At 37.2% G+C, this 24,844-nt stretch overlaps 4 protein-coding genes across 9 annotated transcripts; 3 read left to right on the forward strand and 1 right to left on the reverse strand.

Moving 5' to 3' along the window:
* Positions 1-609: 609 nt before the first annotated feature.
* On the forward strand, positions 610-4,623 carry LOC132189073 (splicing factor-like protein). The gene is made up of 2 exons (XM_059603575.2): positions 610-3,069; positions 4,278-4,623. The coding sequence occupies exon 1, from the start codon at positions 693-695 to the stop codon at positions 3,036-3,038; it is 2,346 nt and encodes a 781-aa protein (XP_059459558.2). The 5' UTR covers positions 610-692; the 3' UTR covers positions 3,039-3,069; positions 4,278-4,623.
* A 4,859-nt stretch (positions 4,624-9,482) lies between these two features.
* On the forward strand, positions 9,483-14,594 carry LOC132190193 (uncharacterized). Its single transcript, XM_059605105.2, has 9 exons — positions 9,483-9,596; positions 9,710-9,768; positions 9,918-9,978; positions 10,897-10,936; positions 11,701-11,939; positions 12,034-12,097; positions 12,885-12,976; positions 13,071-13,307; positions 14,211-14,594. The coding sequence occupies exons 1-9, from the start codon at positions 9,561-9,563 to the stop codon at positions 14,361-14,363; spliced, it is 981 nt and encodes a 326-aa protein (XP_059461088.2). The 5' UTR covers positions 9,483-9,560; the 3' UTR covers positions 14,364-14,594.
* Positions 14,595-14,978: 384 nt separating this feature from the next.
* LOC132189900 (uncharacterized) lies at positions 14,979-20,663 on the reverse strand. 6 transcript variants are annotated; one of them, XM_059604733.2, is made up of 5 exons: positions 20,047-20,663; positions 17,192-17,390; positions 16,539-16,632; positions 16,115-16,156; positions 14,979-15,584 (listed from the first exon to the last, which is right to left on the reverse strand). In XM_059604733.2, exons 1-5 carry the CDS (start codon positions 20,487-20,489, stop codon positions 15,295-15,297), a joined length of 1,068 nt encoding a protein of 355 aa, XP_059460716.2. In that variant the 5' UTR covers positions 20,490-20,663; the 3' UTR covers positions 14,979-15,294. The 6 variants fall into 6 exon arrangements, with proteins under 6 accessions (XP_059460716.2, XP_088366782.1, XP_059460715.2 ...); XM_088510656.1 differs by having other exon boundaries at positions 14,979-15,578; positions 17,192-17,408; positions 20,047-20,661; XM_059604732.2 differs by having other exon boundaries at positions 17,192-17,408; positions 20,047-20,660.
* Positions 20,664-22,077: 1,414 nt separating this feature from the next.
* LOC132190706 (large ribosomal subunit protein eL15z) lies at positions 22,078-24,793 on the forward strand. Its single transcript, XM_059605750.2, has 4 exons — positions 22,078-22,189; positions 22,396-22,562; positions 23,770-23,967; positions 24,302-24,793. The coding sequence occupies exons 1-4, from the start codon at positions 22,186-22,188 to the stop codon at positions 24,545-24,547; spliced, it is 615 nt and encodes a 204-aa protein (XP_059461733.1). The 5' UTR covers positions 22,078-22,185; the 3' UTR covers positions 24,548-24,793.
* The last annotated feature ends 51 nt before the right edge of the window (positions 24,794-24,844 follow it).

Raw genomic sequence — 24,844 nt, forward strand, 5'->3', positions numbered from 1 at the left:
TTTACTATCCTCCATTCATTCAATATTTCTTATTTTAGAGAACAATTTATCATATTTATGTGGCTGATGTACTAATTAATACCATTATTGAGGATGTACTGTTTAATTTGAAAAGCACAAAATTGAAAACAAAATTCAAGTTTAAATTTTCTTGACCAAATAATGTTATGATAAGCTTGCTTACCATAAGATGTATGGTTTGGATTCGGCTTACATGTTGTAATTTAATTAGCGGGCAAAATTGAATTTCTCAAATTTTTTTTTTAATTTTATTTTATTTTATTAAAAGCTTATAAAAATAAGTCAACTTTAAGATTCAATCTTAACCATTGATTAAACTACAACATACATGCTGTTATTATGTAAGTCGGATCGTATAGTTTTGCTAACAAATTTAGTTTAATTATAGGAGTAATGTCATGGAGGTTTTTTTTTTTTTTTTTTTTTTTTTTTTTTTTTAATTAATTATTATTTTCAATAGTTTTTTCTAAAAGAATGATAAACTTTTCGATAGTTGTTTCTAAATTTTTTTTTTTTTTAAAAAAAGCCGTCACTATACGTGTAAAAGTAGTGAATCCGCCAGATATAAAACCCAGAGGTTCACATTCACAGCTTTTTTCTTCAGTCCGCAGCACTGAAAAACCAAAAGCCAAGCACACGCCTCTTGTTTGCCAAAAATCAAAACCAAATCCATGGACGCTCTTCAACAATACCCTAATCCCCAAATCGAAACCCTAGACGACCCTCTGCAACAACCCTCCTCTCCCCCTCCTGCTCCACCACCAGAAACCCTAGATCACATCCCAACCACCGATTTTCCGCCCTCTTTTCCCGCCTCAGATCCACCCACCGGCGACAAGCCTGAGATCCTCAAACCCCTGCTCTCTGAGAACGGATTGACCAATACCCACAGCGGGACCCCCGACAAGGACTTATCCGGCGGCGAGGAGGAGACCACCAGCGGCCGCCGCCGCCGTCGCAGTCGATGGGACCCTCAACCGGACTCCAACACCGACAACGCTAACAACACCCAAAACGGTGACGATGCGGGCAGCGGAGCGCGGAAGAGGAAGTCGCGGTGGGCCGACGACGAGCCGAAGCTGCCATCGTCTCTGCCGCTTCAGCTCCCCGATTTCATGAAGGAGCTCACTGGAGGTATCGAATTTGATCCCGAAATCCAAGCTTTGAATAGTAGGCTTTTAGAAATTAGTCGGATGTTATCGTCCGGTTTGCCTTTAGACGACAGAGCGGAAGGGGCTCGTTCCCCTTCGCCCGAACCGATATACGATAATATGGGCATTAGGATTAATACTAGGGAGTATCGCGCGCGAGAGAGATTGAACAAAGAGAGGACTGAGATTATTTCTCAGATTATAAAGCGTAACCCGGCTTTCAAGCCGCCGGCAGATTATCGGCCACCAAAGCTTCAGAAGAAGCTCTACATACCGATGAAAGAGTACCCGGGTTATAATTTCATCGGTTTGATTATTGGGCCGAGAGGGAATACCCAGAAGAGAATGGAGAGGGAGACTGGTGCCAAGATTGTGATTCGGGGGAAAGGGTCGGTTAAGGAGGGTAGGTTGCAGCAGAAGAGGGATCTGAAGATGCCAGATCCTTCTGAGAATGAGGATTTACACGTGCTGGTTGAGGCGGAGACACAGGATGCGCTTGAAGCTGCAGCTGGGATGGTGGAGAAGCTGCTGCAGCCAGTGGATGAGGTGTTGAATGAGCATAAGAGGCAGCAGCTTAGGGAACTGGCAGCTTTGAATGGAACCATAAGGGATGAAGAGTACTGCAGGTTGTGTGGTGAGCCAGGGCATCGCCAGTATGCCTGCCCTTCGCGTACTTCAACTTTTAAGAGCGATGTGTTGTGTAAGATATGTGGTGATGGTGGGCACCCAACTATTGATTGTCCGGTGAAAGGGACTGCTGGGAAGAAGATGGATGATGAGTATCAGAATTTTTTGGCAGAGTTGGGAGGGACGGTGCCTGAGTCAGCCACTAAGCAAAACAGTACATTGGCACTTGGTTCGGGATCAGGTAATTCGGGAAGCAATCCTCCTTGGGCCAGTAATGCTGGGAATGCTGCTGGTGCATCACAAGCAGGGTTAGGGGCAACTGGACTCAAACCTGCTAAGGAAATTGATGATACAAACTTGTATATTGGATACTTGCCACCTACTCTTGAGGATGATGGTTTGATCAGTTTGTTTTCCCCTTTTGGCGATATTGTGATGGCTAAGGTTATCAAGGACCGTGTTACTGGATTGAGCAAAGGTTATGGTTTTGTCAAGTATGCAGATATTCAAATGGCCAATAATGCTATTGCGAGCATGAATGGTTATCGGCTAGAGGGGCGAACTATTGCTGTAAGAGTTGCTGGTAGGCCTCCTCAGCCTGTTGTGCCCCCTGGCCCACCAGCCTCGGCAATGCCCACATATCCTGTTTCAAGCCAGCCTGTTGGCGCCTATCCATCTCAGCAATTTACTGCAGGTGGTCCTTATGGGAATGCACCGCCTCCAAGTTATGGGGTCACTCCAGTTCCATGGGGACCTCCTGTTCCTCCACCCTATGCTCCTTATGCACCCGCCCCTCCTGGTTCAGCCATGTATCCTCCTGTCCAGGGTCAACCTATGCCACCTTATGGTGTACAGTATCCTCCACCTATGCAGCCACCTGGTTCTCAGCCTCAGCCGACAACTTCAAGTGAAGCACAACAAAGTTACCCTCCAGGAGTGCAATCTGAAAATAGTACTTCTACTCAATCTCTACCGCCCAATATATATGGGAATTCTTTAGCTGGAATGCCACAACCTACATATCCCACAACTTCATATGGCTATTCAACTTATTACAGTGCAGTTCCGCCACCACCTCCTCCTGCATCTGTTCCTGGCTCAACTGGTGACCAATCACAGAGCACTGGGAACATGCCTTGGGCTGCAAATCCGCCATTGCCCCCTCCTGTTTCTTCTGCAGAGAAGGCAACATATGGTGCAGATGCTGAGTATGAGAAATTCATGTCAGAGATGAAATAAGTGGGGTCCCTTTTCAGCAACAATTTGAGAGGTATGCAGACCAAATCCATTTGCTTCAATTTGGTCATATTCATTGTCGTTCTGATTGATTTTTTATGTTGGTTAATCTTGATAGCTGCTCTGCCATCGGATGAAACTTGAACCTGATTTGGTCATTAACAGTTTGATCTTTTAGTGTTGTCACTTCAAATTAGTGGTGTTTAGTTTCTGCTGCTTATTTAATTTTATTTTGATTAACAAGTGGTCTCTGCAGCATCCAGTGATCCTCATATTGGAGCTAGGTATGAAAGGCATGTAACAATTTGTTGTGGCAAGGGGATTTATTTTTCACGTGCAAAAGCTTGTTAAACATATACAGCTGTTAATTTTTACTTCATCAGTATTATACCTGGACAAGAAAAATGAGGATCTTAGTAAGACTTAAGTCACATGTTATTGGGAAAAAAAATTTACAGTTGCTGTTTATAGTTGTGTGTGTGTCTAGGTGTAAATTCCCCGTCTGATTGACTATTGGTTTTTTGGTCAAAGGTAACACAAACAATGCAACGATTGTGCAGCATTTTAAGAGAGTTCCAAGAGTGTGAAACTCTATGGCATTTTGATCTATAAAACAGTAGTTATGTGGCCTATGATACTTGGAAACAGAGTATATTTAGACCAGAACTCTCTCTAGGTCTTTTCTCTATATGAAGGTTTTTTTTTTTTTTTTTTTTAAAAGGAAGGAGAGGCTACATTCCAGATTATTTTACTTATAAAAAAAATACATTACAGATTATTTTGATTTCATCTTTATTTCCTGTTTGGTTGTTAATGTGAATTATCACCATATCACATTATGCCATCCAAATACGATGTAAATAAATCTTAACATCCTTGTTTAGTACCCCCCCTTCCCCCCTTCTCCCCCACAACATCTAAACAGTGCTGACAGAACAAAAGAATTGGAGAGCATATTTTCAGTACCAAAGTTGGTAATGCCTTTGCTTTATCTTTATTTGAACCAATCTGTAAGCATTATCTTGCACTGAGGGACGTGATCATATATCTAGAACTACACTTAAGAGTTTCCACTTGTTGTTTTGGGTAAGAGACGCTTTCTTTATAATTTTCTACTTTTAATAGATTTGATTTGTATGACTAGAGTAAACTGCATGCACCTTACCACTGCATAATTTGTTTGTTATATTGTTTTTGCAGTTCTTAACTCTTCTTCATTGTTATGATGTAAAATTTTGACAGGCTGATGTTTCAAGGAGATCTTGTGAACCTGATTTCTTACCTCTTGCCATGATTTTGTTGGAAGTTGGGACTCACATCTTTAACCTTGCTGTACTGTTATGACATTTGCAGAGACTTGGAGGAGAAGTTCTGATCGTAGAGTCTTGTATTGGAGAAGCCACTTTAAAGTACATCATTTTTATTATTATTAATCCATGGGTGCTCTTGTAGGAGTCTCTTTTTTTCTTTTGGTGGCTGCTTATTGCCTTCTACAGAATGTCTGTTTCCTAATGTTTTCTTTCTGTCAGTTATCTGAACTTTTTTCAGTATACGTTTCTGACATCTTATGTTACATTTCATTTGACTTTTTGGGTCCCTAACTTTGTTGATTGCTTCTCCTAACTTGTTTTAATTTTGAGTATTAGTTCCCATTTTTATTTTAAGGGTTTTTAATTATCCTAATGCCTTGGTGTTGAAGCTGTCTCTTGGACGCCTTGTTTCATTCTGTCCAGAAGGTAACTATGCCTTTCTATTTTAAGGCATTTTGGGGTAGGTGGAAGAATATCTTGCTTATGACTTTCGTTATTTTCATTGTGTTTCTATGTGTACCCAATCCCTTTTGATGTCTTCTCTCAGTTATGTGGCAGGTACAAGAATTCAGACATGTATCGGTTAGCACAGGCTTTTTTTAATGATTTTTTAATGTCATTAGAAGGAAATGGCTTGAGGCAAAGATGAATGTTGGTCAAGTCTCTGAATAGGATGGATGAGGCTTTGATTTCAGTGGGCTGAGTTTGCGGACCATTTTAATTGGAGTATGAGCAAGGAAGTGAGGTTGTAGGATTTCCCCCCACATATTGGCTCCTAAGTTTTTCATGATTTGGGTTGACTTTGATTAGGAAGTAGTGATATTGTCCAATATTTATTGCTACAATAAGTAACATAATCAAATATGGACAAATCTGTCTAGCATGGTAAAAAGAAGGATAAAATAATTTTAGAGCATCACTCTTTTGAACTCATTATTTGGCAATCTATGGAAGAAAATATGGGATCATGTCATATGCATCTCCCACTTTGGGATTAACAGTTAGCTGCCAGCGTCGTGCAGCTGTTTGTTTGTGCTTGTTGCACATAACAGGAACAACGGTAGGTACTTCAGGGGTTTACATGTGTATGGATTTAGTTTGGGTTTTACATGAAAATAACTAGGTACTCTTCTTAGGGCCTGTTGTTTGGGTGTGCGTTTGAAGGGCCTAAAAGTGCGTTTAACACTCAAAAAGTCCGTTTGAAGAAAAAAGTGCTCATTTAGTAAAAAAAAATTGAAAGTGTTTTTAAGGGTCCAAAAAGACCATAATGCAATTTTGGCAAAAGCTTCAAAAATGAAGTTTTTGCCAAAAAGCGCTTTTTGATTTAAAAAATCTATTTCTCAAGTGCAATCTCAAACGTGCTCTTACTAAGATATAGCTACTGCCAGTGGATTTTTAGGATGTGTGTAGTTTAAAAGTACTAATGTTGCGTTTTTAATAGATTATTATGATAGTGAAGTACAACTCAAGAGTCGATAGTCTATATATGATGGTGTCAAAAGGAACATTTTATTAACCCGACTCTTCTAGTGGTTGTATCATGTTTAGTGGTCTGTAATCCTTTTGTGTAGAAATTTTTGGGTCTTCATATTACACACATGCATACCCTTTTAAATAATAACCGCAAGTTCTTTGATTGCTTTTGCTGTCACATATATCCATTTAACTGGCAACGCCTTGCATATTTGAAACACTGCATGGGGCATTTGGCCTTTTGTATAGAAGACTAAGTTTGTAGTAGTAGTAGTTTGTGTGTGGTGAGCTTTCTTAACATAGTTGCTCCTAAATAATGAGCTTTGCATGTTCTGATAATTCTGATATTGTTCTTCCTATTGAATAAATTCAAAATTTTGACAGCGGATCCTAATGATAATGTTTGCTATACAATTAAGTATATATTTTTTTCCTGAAGTTTTCAAGTAAAGGGATTAGGGTTAGTTTTGATTTATCATACTTGTCTGAACAACCTGGAACTTATCTGTATATATTACTTGTTATATCTGGACTGCATCCTTTTTTAACACCAAATTTCTACTTTCTGAGCCGTGGATGATGGCTTTTTGGCTCTTTGTTGACACATTTTAAGCATGATTTGCTATTGGCTTTTGTTTCAATTGATCCTCTTTTGCATTTTGCCTTCTCTGTCATGTATCTTCATAATAACCAAAACCAATAATTGCAGTTTCTTCTTTTACTATGTTGATTAGCGTTTTCTTTTCTTTTTCAACCTCCTGGGGCATGGGTGGGGGAGGGGGGAGAAGGGATGGTGTTAATGAGGTTATCCCTGTGAGACTATTCCCCCAGCCACATTCAGATGCCCCAACCCGTGTCTTAGGTAAACCCAGGACAATCTGTGGGGCTGTTCTCATGTTCAGTCATAAACTTGGGACCTCAACTTCATGAGGTGTAGTCTCAAAATTTTCTATCCTATGAGCGTTACTTCTGATTTGCTAACTTGTGAGTGGGGACCAAAATCATCAGCTTTATGGCTTTGCATCTAAGTAGAAGTCTAGAGAATGTTTGCTTGCTATCTTGATATTGTTGTTTTCCCCAAATGATGATGAGGAAAAAAAAAACATGTCAATTCATCAATAATTTGTTTAAATTTGGTGGAGGACCCTCATTTTCTGATTCCTTGTGTGAGAAATCATAGTAAGAAGTTCTGTATAACTCCACTTTTCCTTTAGATCTATAGGTTCTGCATTGAAGGATTTCTGAAGCAGCAATGGGATTTTTGATTGTTATTGTGTATGTGTCAATACAATCATGCATATCTGAGAATCTGTTAGCTTGAACTACTTGTTGCTTGATTCTATCAATATGTGGGTAGTGTGGTATTTATTTATCTGGCATTCACAAGTTCACTAACATTTCACTGCCACTAATGAGTCTTTGACTTGCACATGGTTATTTTTGCACCATCTGTGACATCTGCTTGCTCCCATTACTGCCCACAAAGCTGGTCTATTTTGGGCAGGCATGTAACCTTCGCCCCTAGTTGTAGACTCATTTTTTGAGATTGTACGAAGTCAAGTAGTGTCCTCCAGGTTTTTGTAACTATTATCAATGTGCTTACTTGATTGTGACTAAATTGGTCAGGATTACTTTTGTGAGATGATATAAAGTTCTGAAAGGTGTTTTTGCTGTTGCAAGCTCTGCAGATCCTTATCAGTGAAGATTTGCTACAGCTCTCAAGCTAGTGTTTTTTGTTAGGGCTTTTTTTCTGCTTCTTTTGCCAGAAAAGAGAGAGGAGGGTTGGGGGACGGGGGTGTTGGTTGGGAGTTTGAACCAGAATTCTTGTCCTTTAGTTTAGGTGTGCCAATGAGTAGTTTGAATTGTGAATTTTCTTATGTATGCGGCTATTGTACAACTGCAATTATATTTTAGTACTCTTTCCTACATTTCGGGCCTGATTGTTTTCATTATGCTGATGGTGACGGTACTATTATAACGTGGGCAATAATCAACTATACTGTACCAAACACATAGTTGGGTATTGTGTTCTTATGGCTGCCGGTATGCCTTTTTTTGTCTAATCCAATATATTGTTGGTTGAATTCCATTTTGTTATATTGCTGATTTGTTTTGGTTCAATATATTTATGCACATTCTGTGGATGTTTTGTAAGACTCTGGCTACTTGGTTGTCTTTGATGGTCTGTTTTCTTCAATGTGGGGTGTCTCTATAGAAGTATAGAAGTGCTTATAAATTTATGCATTATATGAATGTTTATGAATTTAGGAAGCGTGGCTATATTGATGGGTAGGTGAGATGTAGTTGAGTTGAGTAATAGACGAACTTTGATGGTCTGGTTGTATGGAGGCATCATCTAGTGGGAAACATTCCATAATTTAGGATTTAGATCCTCATCTCATGTGAGAGGCTGTTTGGGACAAGTTCTCGGGTAGCTTCTGTTCGAAGGTGGGACTTAGCAATTGCAAGGAATTTGGGTCTCATAAGGGGAGGCAGGGAATAAGCAAATTATTCTCTTTGTACAATTATTCAAACTTCAATTGAGTGGTCATCTGATCGTTGACAAAACTCATCCTACGAAGTTATACTTTGCTGCCCATATGTGAAGCCAAGTTGGATTAAAGCTTTAATCTTAAATAGTAGCACTAATCTTAAATGTCACAATTTCATTATCTCTCAAAGCTCAGTAATCGACAAATAAAGAATGATTCGATGTTCCTTAGTGTATTATTGTGCCACGTGTTCTATTCAAAGCGGGAGAGGGGGAACATCTATTATGGATTGAACCTCAAAGCTTCATTCTTGAAAGCAGAAGTACCAATAGGCCATAAAACAATGGCTGATTTAGAAGACTGCTAAGCATTATCTTAAAATTTAATGATGTGACACTAAAATTCAACTCTTAGATATTTAGAAGACTACTAAACATTGTCTTATAATTTGATGATGTGACAGTAAAATTCAACCTTTAGATCATCACTTGGAAAAAAAAAAAATAATGGATAATTTTTATTGTCACATCATTCTAGTTGTATGATTGTCATATATAAATGGTTATTTACTTTTTTTTTAAAAAAAAAAATTCTAAAAAGAAGCAAGATTTAAATGTTTATTACATTCTTAAATTTGTTCTTTGTTCTTAAGTACGTTCGTAGCTTAGGTTCCGTTGGTTTCGACGTAAAATGTTTTGTATTAAAAATTGTTTTCAATTAAAATCATTTTCTTTAAAATATAATTTCGATAAAAATATTTTTCAACATTTGGTTCGTACATAAAATCCGTGATGATGACAAAATATCTAAGAAATAAAAAATATACAAAATTAGCTCAAACTCATAAAATGGTTTACAAAAATAATAATAATAATAAAATTAAAAAAAAAAAAAAAAAAAAAAAAACCATTTTTCGTTACTTAATATTTTCTTAATCAACCAAAAATATTTTCAATTTAACCGTCTTACCAAATGCAATAAAAAATTAAAAAATAATAATAAAAAAAAAAAAAATCTTTTCAAGAAGTGGTTTTACTTTTACATTTGAATGAAAGGAATCTTTATACAGTCAATAATATGGATAAATATTATAATTTGCGAATCCTACGTAAGCATCATTATAAGCTTAGTGGTAAAGACCTCCCCGGTTGTCTCTGCGGTCTCTTGTTCGAAACGCCGCACCTACTTTTTTTTTCCCATTTTTGGCCGTCGCCGTCGCCGTCGTCTTCTTCCTTTTCAGCCTGAAAACCATGGAACGAGACCAGTCCTCTTCGGCCCCTAGGAAGGTAAAAGCGTTTTCTTTCACGCCCTCAATATCAATATGAATTCGAAAATGGATCTGGGTTCTGAAAATCTTTGCAATTCGACCTGAAAAGTCTGATTAAATCTCTCTCTGCAGCACAAGTTTGCACCCAAAGCCCCTCCTCGCAGAGGGCCCAAATCCACCGCTCCCAAAACGTACTCTGATAATCTCCCTCCATTTCGCTTTTATACTTCTCTCTAATTTTGCACATTAGTCTTATTTCTGGTTGTGGATAGTAGTAATTATCATTTAAATCAAATGAAATTTTATTTTATTTTTAATTTTAATGAATTTTTCGATGCAGTGAAGTGGATGACGAAGATGGAGAAGCTGAGCAGGTCCAGCATCTGCTCCGCCGCTTCAATGTGTGTATTTCTTTCCACTTTTAAACACATATTTGGCTCTCTGTTTTTAATAACAAATGTTTTTTAAGGCTCTGTTTGGCTGCCAAGAAATGGTTGGCGTGGAAAAAAGATATCGGAGTTTGGGGTCTTAGACTCTTAGCTCGTGTTTGGTTACATTTCTTAAAGACTTTAAAAGTCATCAAGTGGGTTTTTTTCTTTTTTCTTTTTTTTTGGATGGATACTTTTATTAATATAATTTGAAGAAACAAGACGTAATGGGAAGGACTTGGGAAGTAAAACTCCTTAATGTTTATTTTTATATGGTTAAAAAACAGTTTCTAAATTAGTCAATTTCATTCTTCGTATTAAGTGAAATTGGCTAATTTAGAAAGTATCTAATACATGGCTTAGATTATATTTTACAAATTGAATGGTATTTATGTTCTCATACGATACGATGAATATGTTGCCACGTTATTTAAAATTTTTAAATAACATAATACGATATACAATGTTAGATGCAAAAAAAAAAAAAAGTACCGTGATATAGAAAGGAGCACCACTAACCACTAGACATAAATTTCTTACAAACTAGATATTACAAACCAATCTCTAAAATAAAACGTGTTGAGAAACATATGCTAATTTAATAATCATGTAAGGTGTGACGTCGGCCAGGAATTATTTTATTTTTGGGCAAGTGGAAGAAAGAACAAATTGCCCAAATGCAATTATTTAGCTTAGTGAAAAGGTTTTCTTTCTTTACTTATTTTCATCATTGATCTTATTATATTTTTTAAAGAGATTAATACAACCTAAAGTATGAGATTTACTATTTTTGTTGAAAATCCTTTACAGTTCTTAAGGTGTTCTTTTTTTGGTTGTTTTGATGAAATAGTATCTGCCATCAATACTGACTTGTTTGCCTCTCGTTTATAGGAGAATCATGGAAGACGGAGGCTTAAAGACGAAAAGAAATGTAATTTCTCATCATATTCTTTCATTATTATTTTCCCAAATTTACATTTGAATTCCTTGAACATTCATTTCTTTATCTATATTGCAATCCGTTCTAGAAGTGAACATGCATAGATGCAAATATGTTGTTTGTAAAAAGGCTTCCGCGTTCAGTTGTTGATATATAGATGATGTGACTCAATTGCTGTGACTTCAACTTCTCAGTTTTGAGAAGCATCTTTACAAGCAATGAGCTCATTGAATCTGTCCCGTGGGAAATTTTTTTTTCTTGCCCTAGAGGTAAAACGAATTCATATCCATTTCTTTTAGGCACAAGTTATCCAACACCCATTGTTTATGGAGAAGCTCGTCCCACTGATTGGGGAGCCAAATTAACAAGATGACAATGTTGGTCTAAAATGTGGCCTTACGATTTGATAGACTGGTATGTATTTTGATGTGCAAGATTTGCTCCTCTAGAAATAAATATGTAGATAGAAAATTCTGGAGTCCTGAGAAGATTCACATTAAGGACGTCAGTACAGTGGCTAGTAGAAGTTATGAAGAGTTAAATAAAAAGTACAACTTTTTAGAATGGAGTTGCTCAATAAGCTCAACAGTTAGTGTAAACCCTTCCATATAATTGGAAGAAAACCACGTGCTTTAGATGGGCGAACTAGATGGAAGAGTCTGTATTACCCATCAATATAAAATATATGAGGAAATGTGAATCGTAATGATCATCATCATTGTTGATCCATCTCATGTTGGTGTGCAAACCTGCAGCTTCCATTCAAGTTGCATTTGGTCCTGGAGAGACGCCATCAACTCAGATAAAGAGATACGGGAGTGTTAAGGATGGGAATGGTAGTAAAAGCAGTGGTTCGGACACAAAAAGTTCTGATTATGGGCAAACTCTCTTATCTTTACCTTCAGCTGCCAATGAAAATGTCAGAGAAGCATGTTCTGCAGATTCTACCAGTAAATCTGGGGAGCTTGTCAAGAAAGAATATAGAGAACCTTGGGTAAGAAATCACTGCCATGCAGATCTTTCTCTCTCTCTCTCTCTCTCTCTCTCTCACGTGTACTCGGCATCTAATGTCCCTCATGCTGCTGCAGGATTATCACAACACTTACTATCCTACTACTCTTCCTTGGAGGAGACCTCACTCTGGTGACCCAGGTATGCCTTTAAGTGCATCTAGAAATAATGGCTCTAATTGCAGATGAACATCAATTACCTGTCCTTGTGAAGAAAGATAAATTCTCCTTGTCACTTATGGTGATCTTCTAAAATACTTGGCAGTGAATGTGACCCTCGGCCTTTTCAATAAATGAGAACTTCCTTTTCTTTGCAATCTATATTAGTTAATCTTCATTTGCATCGATGAACATGCAACTCTAACCTAAAGGTCTGCAGGCAGTGAGGACTGATATTAATGCATACTTCTCAATATCATTCTTTGTTCCTTGGCATAATGTTGATGAAGTGAGAAGTCTGCAAAACTGAAATTCTTGCTGCAACCAATAGCTAAAGGCTAAAAAAGCTAATAAAGGAGAAATGCAAACAATATACCAAAAAAAAAAAAAAAACGTAGTCCAGTAAGTCAGCATCTCCACAGTTCCAGCTCAAAAGTGATAGGAAGACTTAACTCAGGTTTAATGCACTTAAACATTCTAGCCAGAAGACTTAGCTCAAAAGTACTGGTTTCTCTTGGAAGTTTAAGAAAACATGCTTCATCAGATGTACATATATTGTACTAAAGGATAACAAAAGGCAACAGCAATCTTGTATCAAAGGATTCTGTTCATGACAAATGGCACTTGTGTTAACTGTTAAGTGGTTATTTATTGTAGTAGAGATTTTCAGTAATGGGTGTAGCGTGATTATTTCAGTGATTCCTATCTTAATTTTTATTTAACTCATCTAATTCTGTAATGCTAAATGCAATTGCTTCTTTTGCTTTCAGAACTTCTTGATGAAGCAGAATTTGGGGAGGCTGCAGCAAATGCAGAGTACAATGAAAATGCAATAAACCCTGCTTCAGAGCTTGAGCTGATGGTTGGTAGTCAAATTAAATGTTTTAGATATTGTTTCATATTTACTAGAGCAACATATTTAGCCATATTTACTACAAACTGATGATTGGTGACAGGAGGAAAGTGAGGAAGAAAAGATGTTTCTCTTTAAGCTTCCTGATAATCTGCCATTGCTCAAGCGATCGTCTAGTAGAAAGGGGAAAGAGAAAGTTGAAGCCCATACATCATCAGATGGAGGAGGCGTTTTGAACAAGGGCTGCAGGTTGGAAGAGTTGCCGGGTGGATATATGGGCAAAATGCTGGTTTACAAGAGTGGAGCAATCAAATTAAAGCTTGGAGATGTCCTGTATGATGTGAGTCAAATCATGAGCTTGCTTAAACTAGGATACAAGCACTAGCACACATGAAGTGCACATGCACACACTGACACAGACACTCTCTGGTTTCCTTACCTGCAGTCGGAAGGGCCAAGCCAAGTTTACTTTTGCCTAAGAACTCCAGTAATTTCTTGATGGTTTGTCCAGCCAAAACTTAATATTTTTTTATGCAGCTTTTGGGCCTCAATTAATGATCAATTCAGATTTATGCTGGTTCAAACAGAATCCTGAAGAAATTTAAAACTCTCTTGTTTCTGTTCTTCAACTTGAGAGAAGAAAGTCTGCTTTTTTCTTTTTAAAACTGATTTTTGGTCTTGGTTTATTACATCAGGTGATCTGTTTCATTTGTTTGCCAGATAGGTTAATGTCTGTGACTTGTTTTAGAACCTCCCTAGGTAGGGGTCATTGTGTAACTCCAGTTTTGGAGAATTTAAATGTATGTTGCATCTTAAAAAATAAAAGAAATGATATTTAGTAGAGACTGATATACGATTGTAATGATGTAACAATGAAAATCAGCTTTTGAATTTTCTTTTTACAAGCTTTTGCTAATCTGAAGGCTGATTTTTCACTACCACATTATCCTATTCGTATGATAGTCGTAGAATAGTCAATTAAATAGCATTATTCCCTAATAAATAGATATTGTGCCATATATTGTGATCATAAATTTTTGAGGGATTATTGATTGTTGTGTTGTAGTATCTTATCAAGGCTCCTCCCCCTCTCTGTTCCTCTTCTGTTGTCTTAATTGATTTGATTGGTGCCATGAATTATTTATTTACATATTTTCCTTTACTTTCAAAACTAGTAGCTTTGATCATCTGTAGAAACAAAAATAAAATAAATAATGTTTTGGGGCTTGTGGTTTATGTGCAGGTTTCACCTGGTTCAGATTGCACATATGCTCAAGATGTTGCAGCAATCAACCTTGCAGAAAAACATTGTTGTGTTCTGGGAAAGCTTGACAAGAGGGCTGTCGTAGATCCTGATGTTGATTCCCTGTTGGATGCCGTAATTAACTTGGACTAGCGCAACGCAAAGACCTTGCCTGAAATATAAACACTTCCATCCATGGCGCATTATAGAGCTATCATATGCATATAGGTAGACTAGTTAATGAGTAAATATGTAACTGCAACTGCTGACAAGGCGGCTTGTGCCGAGCTTAGGATGTCAAATTCCAGAACTACATTTCTCTTCAGAAAATCTAATCTCTTGGTGCACAAAGCATCTCTAATGGAATACGTCTGTTTTTCTCTACCTCCAGGTGGTAACTCGTGTTCATATTTCAAGTTTAAGTTCTCAAAATATAGGTATTAAACTATATATCAACCCTAATTCAATTCATTTAATTAAAAAAGTCTAACCCCTCAAATATAATTCACTAATTTCATATTATGTTCATGTCATGTTTATATATCGTATATAAAAAATTACTAGCCTTAGTATTACGTGTCAAATTAAAATTGTGTTAAGACATGAATATAAAATTATATATGCAAACTCTAACTTAACCCATTTAATTGAACAAATTAAATCTCTCAACCCTAACCGCTAATTTCTTATTGGATTTGTGTCGAATTAGCAGATTATATAAAAAATTATGCCCTAATGGAGGCCTCTCTCATCTTTCTACATCGAAGCTGATAATATGGGACTAGAATAATTCAAATTGTTTCAGGAAAATCAAGCACATTATCAGTAAATGAATTTCCACACTCTTGCAACGAATTGAAACTTAATATACACATATCCAAGCAGAGAGGGGTACACCATCCAACATCCCTGCTTGGCGACCTCACACACCCCAACTGGCCAACTCCATGCATGCCCTGCCAGCAGAAAGGTCTTCACTTCCATTGTTTATATACCAAGCATAACTTGCCCAGAGGGAAACTTCTACCTATACAAGTTCCCGCCGGGGAAAAAGAAAAGGACCCGTCATGTCGTCAAATTCCGGTCAAGCCTTATCGGCTCGACCCAACACCACAACCAACAGGACCATAACCGAGAGTAGGAACGATGTCTTCAGCTTTTCCTTGAAGGGATCGGTGGCTCCTGCCGTTGTCTTCTCGTCATCGGCAGACTGAAATAAGTTGTTCATGAGCGTTGTGATTTTATTGATCGCCTCCATGAACTTAGCCTTGGTGTTGTCAAAAATCCACCTTAATATATTCGTTGCTTCATTGGAGTCATCGGAACTCCCAGAACTCTCATCTGGATCCAGGGGAGTCATTTTTTCAACTGCATCTTTCATGAAAATTTCATGTCCAAAATATCAGTAATAATGCATTATTTCAATGTGATTTGAAGTCTCAATGAGAAACAATCAAACTTTAAAAAAAATAAAATAATAACAATAAATAAATTGATAGGTTATTTGGCTGTAATGCTTTTAAAGGCACAATAATCAACATGACACTATATCCAATCATGAGACTATCCAATGTGAGGTGGACTGAATTTTAAAGCTATGCACCAACATCCTCCCAATTACAATGATTAAAATGGCAGCAGCAACCACATTAGCAAAAAATAAAAATAAAAACCCAAGATAAAAGTTGGAAAAAGAAAATTCATGAACTTAAATAAATGTTATATTAAAGCTTGGTGGTTCGATTTGGGGTGAGAGAACTATTTCACGACCTACAAGAAAGTACAACAAATTTGGCTCTACCAGTTTTCCAGTCTTCTCTAGCCTTGACACACAAGGCCAGACCTTAGAAAGACAATTGCAATGGATAGTAACAGCAGTACCTTTGAAAGAGTAAAAGTAGTACCTTGATTATGTTCAAGTCCTACATAAGTTTGCGCATCGCAGCCTGTTAAAGCATGCTTAGAGCATTCAAAGTTCAGAACTTAGTATGTACCCTACTACTAAAAATTTATTTAAAAATTGGCTAATCATTCTAGATTAAATATGTGATACTTCAAAAGAAAAAAATAGTATGTTGCCGGCCCCATTTTATCAGATGACATGTTCCTATATAGCAAAATATAACCTTTCATGGACTTTGCACTTTCAGTTAAAGGAAAAACTAATGACTAAAGCCCGAAATACAAGATCCATATGGAATATGAATGCTATGATCAAATGAAATGCAAATATTTTGCAACACTGATTATAATAAATATGACTTTCCTCTATAACTTGAAATGTATTAATCAAGTACATTTAACATAATAAACTAAAATCCACAGAACCTGCATAGTATGAGTCCCTGAGCTCCCGCACCACCTCATTATTCATAACAGCATCCCAAACTGCTTTATCTGATGATAATGATATGACCATTTTCTACACAAGAAATACCCTTATTACAAACATAAATAATCCTTTTTGATAAAAAGAAACATAAATAATCTTGATAGAGAAAAGAAAAATGCATGTCTAATTTTGAAATAGTTTAGTCTAAAACATAAGAAAAAAACAACTATAGCCGTTCCATACATTAAAGCAAGATCACAAGCACTGCCACTTCCAGTTGTTAAGTCTCCAATTCAAATGCATGCTATCTTGTATATAGCTTTATCTATTCTTGCATCTAACATTAATTCCAAAAACCACGTTCAATAGACATAAATGGTCAAATGGTCAAAAATTAAATGATGATGATATTGTGCGTTGGTTTCAATCAACTTTGATCAGAATTTCTTATAAAATTTGTCAAAAGCATTTTTGGCACTTAAAAAGATATTGATTTAAATCTCAGATTTCAATGATCTTCAATCTTCTGCTACACAGTCTCAACCTCCAATATTTCGCCAAAAAGAACCAAAAGAGTTTAGGTAAGTTCATGTTAAATTCATCCACACAGATTACATGAAAACCTAGATTTGGCGCAAGTAGAAGGCACCTGAACAGACGGTTCGGTATGCAATAAATGAAAAGCATCATAAACTCTATCAGATCCGTGAGGTTGCAATGTTCTTGAATTACAGAGATGCGGCGAGGGCTCCATCCAGTCTAACTCTGACCCAGTAGGAGTTTTAACTTGATCAGCTACATCCTTGTCCAAATCAAAAGCATATTTGTCCCAGACAAGCTTGGAGTTTCTGGCAGGATCAAACACCCTATAAATACAAAACCATTCCAGAAACAGCAAATGTTACAACTATACAATGTCATAATAGTCATAGTGAAAAAGTGACTGGGTAATCCTCTAAAAATATGTATTTAAAGTCACGAACCAACATTTATGGAAGAAAACAGCTCATGAAAATTATATTTTGAATCATTTGCATCATATTCTAAACATCTTCCAGGACATAGCATTATCATACTATGTAAGGCTGCATTTGTTTTTGACATAAAACACACCCCTCAAATTGCAATACCACCCACCCTCATAGAGGAACCCAAACTCCCCGCCCCCCATTTCCCCTCTCGACTGCGATTCTCCATACCCCGTCTTAACCCTCCTCTCGTGCAGCAAACCCCACCTCCACAAAAGAACCCAGGTGCCCCCTCCCCCGATGCTACCATCCTCCAATTGTCACCCATCATACCCCTGCTCCATCATAACCTCCCAACCAACCCTCACGATTGCCCTCGTCTCCCATGCATTGTAGCTCCCCATCAACTCCTCTCTCCCCCTTGGCTTGAAAAAGAAACACTTCCTAAATTGTAGTCTCCATTTCCTGTCTGTCTGGGGGTTTTGTAGAGTTTTTTTTTCCCTGAATTGTTAGCAGCAATATTTGTCTTCGTCTAACAATCTTCAAAAGGATTCCAATTGGGTTTCAGTTGCAACAGGAAAATAATTTTCATACCAACAAAAATTTGTTCGATATTATTTTCAGTCTTAACAATACAAAGAAAATCAATAATTTTCCCCAAAAATATCTTAGACTGAAACATTTTCCTCCAAAAACAATTTTATGTTGAAACAAATACAAACTAATGAGCATGGCGAAAATTTAATAAGCAGGTCCTCTTAAAACGTGATTCAAAGGCATGAAGAACATTTATGGGGAAAATTATCAGCTCACTAAGTTGACGTCTCAAATAGGGTGTATTATATGCCAGATAATCAACTTAATAGCATTTAGAAATAAAATAAGAGAGGTACTCCTGAATTAATAGTTTGGATGATACAGGAAATGCTGTTCTTGGGTTGGAATCTTACTAACAACTTAGCGAGCCAAATCATGCTTCAGCCATGTTTTACCACTCCTAAGTTACCAAGTTAGTAGTAACTCAAACAAGTCATATAAACAGATACAGCTATATCTTGCACTTCTTTTCATTGGCGCTTTCAATACCCAATGAGGTGTACCGGAGACAAATTCCAACCTTATTTGCATGAACCTTCATAATAGGTCATACCATGAAACTCCTATACCAGATCACATTTCAAAGGTTTCGGAAGAAATTCTAGGACTTACAGTTTTATTGCAGATAGACTACAAACTATCTTGAAACAAACTTGGTCTATCAGAATACCTAGTTTCCAACCATCAATTACCTCAGAATCTAAAATAAAGTCGTTCATTCTAAAATCTTAAAATCAGCCACAACATACTTGACAAACAAAATAAGATAAGTGTTTATACTATTCTTTCTTCCTATGCGGTGCAGGTCAAGATTAGCCAATAGTTTAAGTTTATATCCTTCACTGCATCAGTAAGCTTCTTTAGATTATAAACCCTTTAATACTTTGTTTGGACTGGTCACAGTACTTAATCCTAGCAATCAAACATATTATAAGAATGAAGTACAATTATCTTTGTCTTCAACTCAAATCACAAATCGAGCATAGAAAGAGTTGATTGAGAAAAAAAAAAATGGAGTCTATTTTCATAATTTTATTAATTAAAACTTTCATAGTTCTTTAGGGTTGAAGATTTCTTCTTGTTCTTGGACAGGAATTTCTAGTGTAGGTTTATTGTGTTTCTAAGGGTCCTGCAATCAATATGAATAAGTCATCTACAATAGAGACTGCATAGACGCTGTAATTTTGGAAATTTCTGGTTTCTGTTCTGTTTTTCCACATGTATATAAACCAAGGAATTGCTGATAAATTGAACAATATATGAAGCATAGAAGTGACTTCAAATGAGAATAAAGTGGACCACTGTTGCCAAAACGTGTGTGGTTTCTTCCACTACATTTAAAACTAATATGAAAATGAGTCATTTTCGATTGCCAGCGAAGCAAACATATCAAATCCATGACTAATCTGCCTATAAATTATTGATCTACTTCCATTTACCCTTACTTGCAGGCCACATATTTCATTATTTCCCTTTATGTGCTATATACATATATATTCAGCATCACCATTTCTAATGCCATAGGCCCATAGCGATCCCCATTGCCATCGCCATCGCCATCAACATTATTACAACGTTATTGAGTGCAAGACTAAACACAATGCACTTGTCATATTCTACCACCATCATCAGCAACCCCACCGCCATAACCACGATGACAATAATTATACTGGAAGCAATTGATGCTTTAATGACAAGCCTAAAAAAAAAAAAAAAAAATCGATCTTTTTAGAGGTACTTGCTCCACCCAGTGCATCAAAATCAAAACCTCCAACACAACAATAACAAAATCGATGGGATTTTCCAAATAACAAATTTAGAATATTTCCCCTTCTAATTACCCGCTTATGCATATAAAGAATAATGAACAACAAAAAGGAAACCCTAGAATTAAACTTAAATAAAATTGTTTTCTGGGGAAAGAAAATTAGAATCTTACTGTTGGAGAGCAGAGACAGCGTCCTGGACTTCATCCTTGGAAGGAACAGGGCCAAGAACAAAATCATCAAAATACCCATGTGGCTTCTCATCTTCGACCCCATCCACAGCCACCCAGTCAAACTCATCGCACTGAGACAAAGGAGGAGGCCATGTGGGTACCCCAGAAGCTGCAGAAATGGGAATATTATGTGAAGCGAAAGGTGAAGAAGTGGAAGAGAGAGAAAGGTGGGTTGAGGAACCGGGCTTATGGGTAGTCCTGGAGGTTGGACTGGTAGCAGTAGTGGAAGAAGTATTGTGAGTGTTAGCGGATGACGAAATGGGTTCCTGAAGAGCACCGCCGGCAGCCACGCCGGTTGTTCTTGTAGAAGTAACTGCTCTTCCAACTGTCCTCAACATGCCTCCTCCTCCGCTTCCACCTCCCATGCCTTTGCCACCAAACATGGACTCTCTCTTTTCTCTTTTCTCTCTCTCACTCTCCGCGCCTTTAGATGTCTTATCTCCCCGACCGACCGACTGATGATGTTTTCGAGAAAGAGTAATGGATAGGGTCACAGGATTGCAACAAAAAAATGTTCCATTGGCGTCACCAGTCTATTTCAAGAAAGATTCTTCCGTTTGTCTAATAAGCGCCCGAGTCTTCTTCGAGTGTTGCAACTATAAATTACTTTTTTATCTATCAATCAATTGATATTGAGGTGCTTTTTGTCAACTCTGTGTGACATTTTACTTTCCAATTCAATTTGATTATAACGTCTCCTCTAAATTCTCATAATTGTTTGACTTCTGAGTTCTCACGTTAATTATTTGCAAAGTGCCGTGTTAGTTCCTGTGAGATTTTTACATTAGTGGTAATTAAATTGAATTATTATTTTTTATTTAATAATTAATGGGCACTTAAAAAAAGCCATGTGACATGTTTACAAGTTACCCTATAGTTTTGCGTGTGGACTATGAAGTATATTTTTTATTGTAAGAACTTTCACGAGCACAAACTCTTAACAAACTTTTGCAATGGTACTAATTTACTGAGCACATACTAATTTTGATGCCTATTATTTAGGGGATTTAGTCCTCAGCCACACAAGCCAAAATGGAAATGTTTTTACTATCATTACTGATATTCATCATAATCTTTCTGATTTCAAAGTCATAAGTTTTGGGCCCAATAGAGACTTAAAGGCCTACTTATTAAAAAGACTAAAAAGCTTAAACAGTCTTTACAATCACGAATCCATATGGTGATAAAACAAATAAACAAATTCATCCTGTAGAAGAAAAAGAGATCGGAATTGGCTCTAATTCATTGACCAAATTGTAACCTATCCGAGTCAAGTCTTGATGGGCTCACTTATTCTCCAATTCGAGGCGTAAAGCCCACTTATTAAGATAAATAGATCTTATTGAAGGCCTTATTGAATTGACAGATCAAAATTATGCAATTGAACAATCAATTTGCATAATTATGGTTGTGTCGGCAACCCTTTGGGGTTTTGTTCCATTTACGGAATTTTGTTATATATAACAGCCTATTTTGGCCATTTTGGTTTGTTTGATAACTCGGGTCATTTATTTGACCCATTTTTTACTGTTACTAGGTTTTCTCCATCGTTTTTGTTTGTATTCTTGTAATTTCTCCTTTCCCTTCCCCCATTTGAATAGAAAAAAATAATAATAATAATACAAAAAACCCAGGCGGCCAGAGAAATAAGACAAAAGAGAAAAGGCCAACCTAATTGGAGTCCTCTAGAGGGGTGAGATAGAACTCTTGTGCCTGGGTCAGCACTGTGCAAAAAACACTGACGTGGCAGCCCAAATGTCGTATGTACAAAACCCAAAAGACCTTCAGGCCCAAGAATCCTCCCAAAAAACATCTAAAAGGAAATTAAAAAAAGAAGATCAAAAAGGCAAAGAAGCCCTTCAACACATCACCAAAACACAGCCCAAAATGTCAAAGATGGGGGGTATTTTGGTCTTTCAGAAACCCACCACAGTGACATGATATGATATTCTCTAAAACCCTAGTTTGAACCCCCTCGGCACCGCAGTCTCCCATATTCTCTCCTCCCACGCAGCCTTCTTTTCGAAACCGAGAGAGAGAGAGAGAGAGAGAGAGAGAAAAAAAAGGCTTCTTTAGATAATGGGTATGTATTTCCATCCTCTTTGCTTGATTTACACTTTCTCTTACCATCTTTATCTGTAAATTGAAAATGGGTATTATTGTTTGGTGTTCATAAAGTTTGTGGTGGGTTTTGTTCAATGTTTATGTGGGGATGATACACGTGAATTGAGAATGTATTTTGTTCAATGTTTATGTGGGGTTGATACATTGTGGGTTTGGTGTGAATAGGGGCATACAAGTACGTGTCGGAGCTATGGAGGAAGAAGCAGTCGGATGTGATGAGGTTTCTGCAGAGGGTCAGATGCTGGGAGTACCGCCAGCACCCTTCCATTGTGCGCGTCACGCATCCTACCCGCCCCGACAAGGCTCGCCGCTTGGGCTACAAGGCCAAGCAGGTTTCTTTATACATACATCTTCTCGACCTTTGAGATTCATTGTCTCCTTCCTCATAGTTTTGCCACATTTACATACTTGATTTGTTTGCTTCACATTTGTGTGGTTATTGTTTTTGGGGGTGCCCTGCTTTCATTATTTTATTTTTTTAAGTCCTTGAGGAATTCTTTTGTTTGATATTAGTTTTGATTTGAACACCATGATGAGACTTCTTTGTGATGACTTAATTTGCATTAGCTTGCATTAATTAGGGATACAAACTTCAATGCTATGTTAGAATGATATATACATAAGATCTTAAAGTTGCTTTTTGTTTCGTGAGTGACTCATCCCTCCTATCGAACTTCACGAGCTGCCATCTGTCATTTGCTTACCATATAAGTTCAAAAGGCACCGAGTGCGAATTGAACTTGCATTTCAGAAAATGCTATTCTTTTCTTGGTTTCTGACGTAAGTTATGATTTCAGCTTTGGAAAACGGGGTCTATAAATTCGAAAAGACTTTGACACCAGGAAAGTTTTAATTTGCATTGATCCCTTAATCTCAGCAATCAGATGGAGTGAAAGGGTTTGATAGAAAGTATATATATGTACACACATACACTAATTGTTCAACTTATCATTTTTTGTGTTTTTGTGCACGAATTCTTAAAACATCCTTCTAACTGTTGCTCAGAAAATGGCTGCATCATAAGTGTCCTGAATCATAAATGTTATAAGATTTAGTTTTCCATTGCATTTTTACCTAGGGCATCTGCGCGTTTTGTTCTTCATTAACTGAATAGCATTCGCTCTTGCAAAAAGCTTCTGCTTGATTGATATATTTGAGGATATTGGTGATGGTATTGCTACCAACTGAATGATTTTCTCTGGGTTTTTGCTTACCATGTTTGAAGTAGGTGTTGGTGTTGTCGAGTACACCAAAAGAGATCTTTTGTACTTAATGATCTCCTTTTAGAGCTGAGCTTAAAACAAAACGAGAAGGTAAAAATGAAAAAATAAAATTACAGTTGTCAGTACAATCTACTTATGCACTAAATTGTCCATTTTACTTGAATGCCATATTACAATGTTTGTGAAAAGTAAGAAAAGTTGCATCTCTTTCTCGGGTATTATGCTGCAGTAGCTTTTGCTATACTTGCTTTGGTGATGTACTTATAATATACCTGTTGCACTCTGCACTTAGTGACAATGGTTATATTCTCATTAGGGTTATGTGATATACCGTGTACGTGTAAGACGTGGTGGACGGAAGCGACCAGTTCCTAAGGGTATTGTGTATGGCAAACCCACAAACCAGGGTGTCACACAACTGAAATTCCAACGCAGCAAGCGCTCAGTTGCAGAGGAGCGTGCTGGACGTAAACTGGGCGGTCTTAGGGTTCTCAACTCTTACTGGCTGAATGAGGTATGTATAAAATGTATTGTATTTCCAAACAACTTGTCATTCGATTTTTGTAATACTCAGGACTTCTGAATGATGGTGGGAACCCATCAATTGAATATGTCTTATAAACTGTTGGTAAAACACTGAGTAAATGGGTTGTGGACTGGTGTTTGGACATGGAAGTTTCTTGTAAAATTTTGGATTATCTTCCCCATCAATGTATAACGTATTAGCACCTACAAGGCTACAAGCCATGCCATTTGTGGTCACGTTTATAATTTCACTTTTCCTTTTTTTTTTTTTCTTGGATGGATTGCTTTTCGCATTTTGATGCTTAGTAATCTAATTTTTGCAGGATTCTACTTACAAATACTATGAGGTTATATTGGTTGATCCTGCCCACAATGCAATCCGCAATGACCCAAGGATCACGTGGATCTGCAAACCGGTTCACAAGCACAGGGAACTTCGAGGACTCACCTCTGCTGGGAAGAAATTCAGAGGTCTCCGTGGGAAGGGACACACTCATCACAAGGCACGACCTTCAAGAAGGGCAAATTGGAAGAGGAACAACACCCTCTCTCTTCGCCGCTACCGGTAATTTGCAAGACATTTTTGGTGCTTCTATCATTGTCCTAGCTTTATCGCTTGTAAGATTTTAGTTTTACGAAAGTAGAGTTGTTGAACATGGTTATTCTAGTTATGTTCAAACTTCAGTGTTTTGAGCTTGTTGAATTGGTTTGGGATCTGTCACCACATAGCAGCATTTGAAGCTTGCAGACCTCTTTAAACTGGATTTACTCTGTTCTTTTTGTTAAAGAAATGGTTTTTGCTGATTCTTTTTGAAGGATAAGCCTTTTGGACGCAAAGAACATAAGCCCCACTACTCTTTTGGGTA

This window comes from Corylus avellana, chromosome 9, assembly GCF_965113065.1.
Source record: "Corylus avellana chromosome 9, dhCorAvel1.hap1.2, whole genome shotgun sequence".
Lineage (NCBI taxonomy): Eukaryota > Viridiplantae > Streptophyta > Magnoliopsida > Fagales > Betulaceae > Corylus > Corylus avellana.

What these genes read in the sequence shown, in the direction of transcription:
- LOC132190706 (XM_059605750.2), top strand. An exon ending in TGGGCTACAAGGCCAAGCAG is followed by an intron (nt 22,563 to 23,769) that starts GTTTCTTTATAC and finishes TATTCTCATTAG; the next exon opens with GGTTATGTGATATACCGTGT. An exon ending in ACTCTTACTGGCTGAATGAG is followed by an intron (nt 23,968 to 24,301) that starts GTATGTATAAAA and finishes TAATTTTTGCAG; the next exon opens with GATTCTACTTACAAATACTA.
- LOC132190193 (XM_059605105.2), top strand. Translation starts at nt 9,561, where the DNA reads ATGGAACGAGACCAGTCCTCTTCGGCCCCTAGGAAG. An exon ending in CCTCTTCGGCCCCTAGGAAG is followed by an intron (nt 9,597 to 9,709) that starts GTAAAAGCGTTT and finishes CTCTCTCTGCAG; the next exon opens with CACAAGTTTGCACCCAAAGC. An exon ending in AAATCCACCGCTCCCAAAAC is followed by an intron (nt 9,769 to 9,917) that starts GTACTCTGATAA and finishes TTTTCGATGCAG; the next exon opens with TGAAGTGGATGACGAAGATG.
- LOC132189900 (XM_059604732.2), bottom strand. Translation starts at nt 20,489, where the DNA reads ATGTTTGGTGGCAAAGGCATGGGAGGTGGAAGCGGAGGAGGAGGCATG. An exon ending in CAGGGACTCATACTATGCAG is followed by an intron (nt 16,157 to 16,538) that starts GTTCTGTGGATT and finishes ATGCTTTAACAG; the next exon opens with GCTGCGATGCGCAAACTTAT. An exon ending in AGGACTTGAACATAATCAAG is followed by an intron (nt 15,585 to 16,114) that starts GTACTACTTTTA and finishes TTTTCATGAAAG; the next exon opens with ATGCAGTTGAAAAAATGACT.
- LOC132189073 (XM_059603575.2), top strand. Translation starts at nt 693, where the DNA reads ATGGACGCTCTTCAACAATACCCTAATCCCCAAATCGAAACCCTAGAC.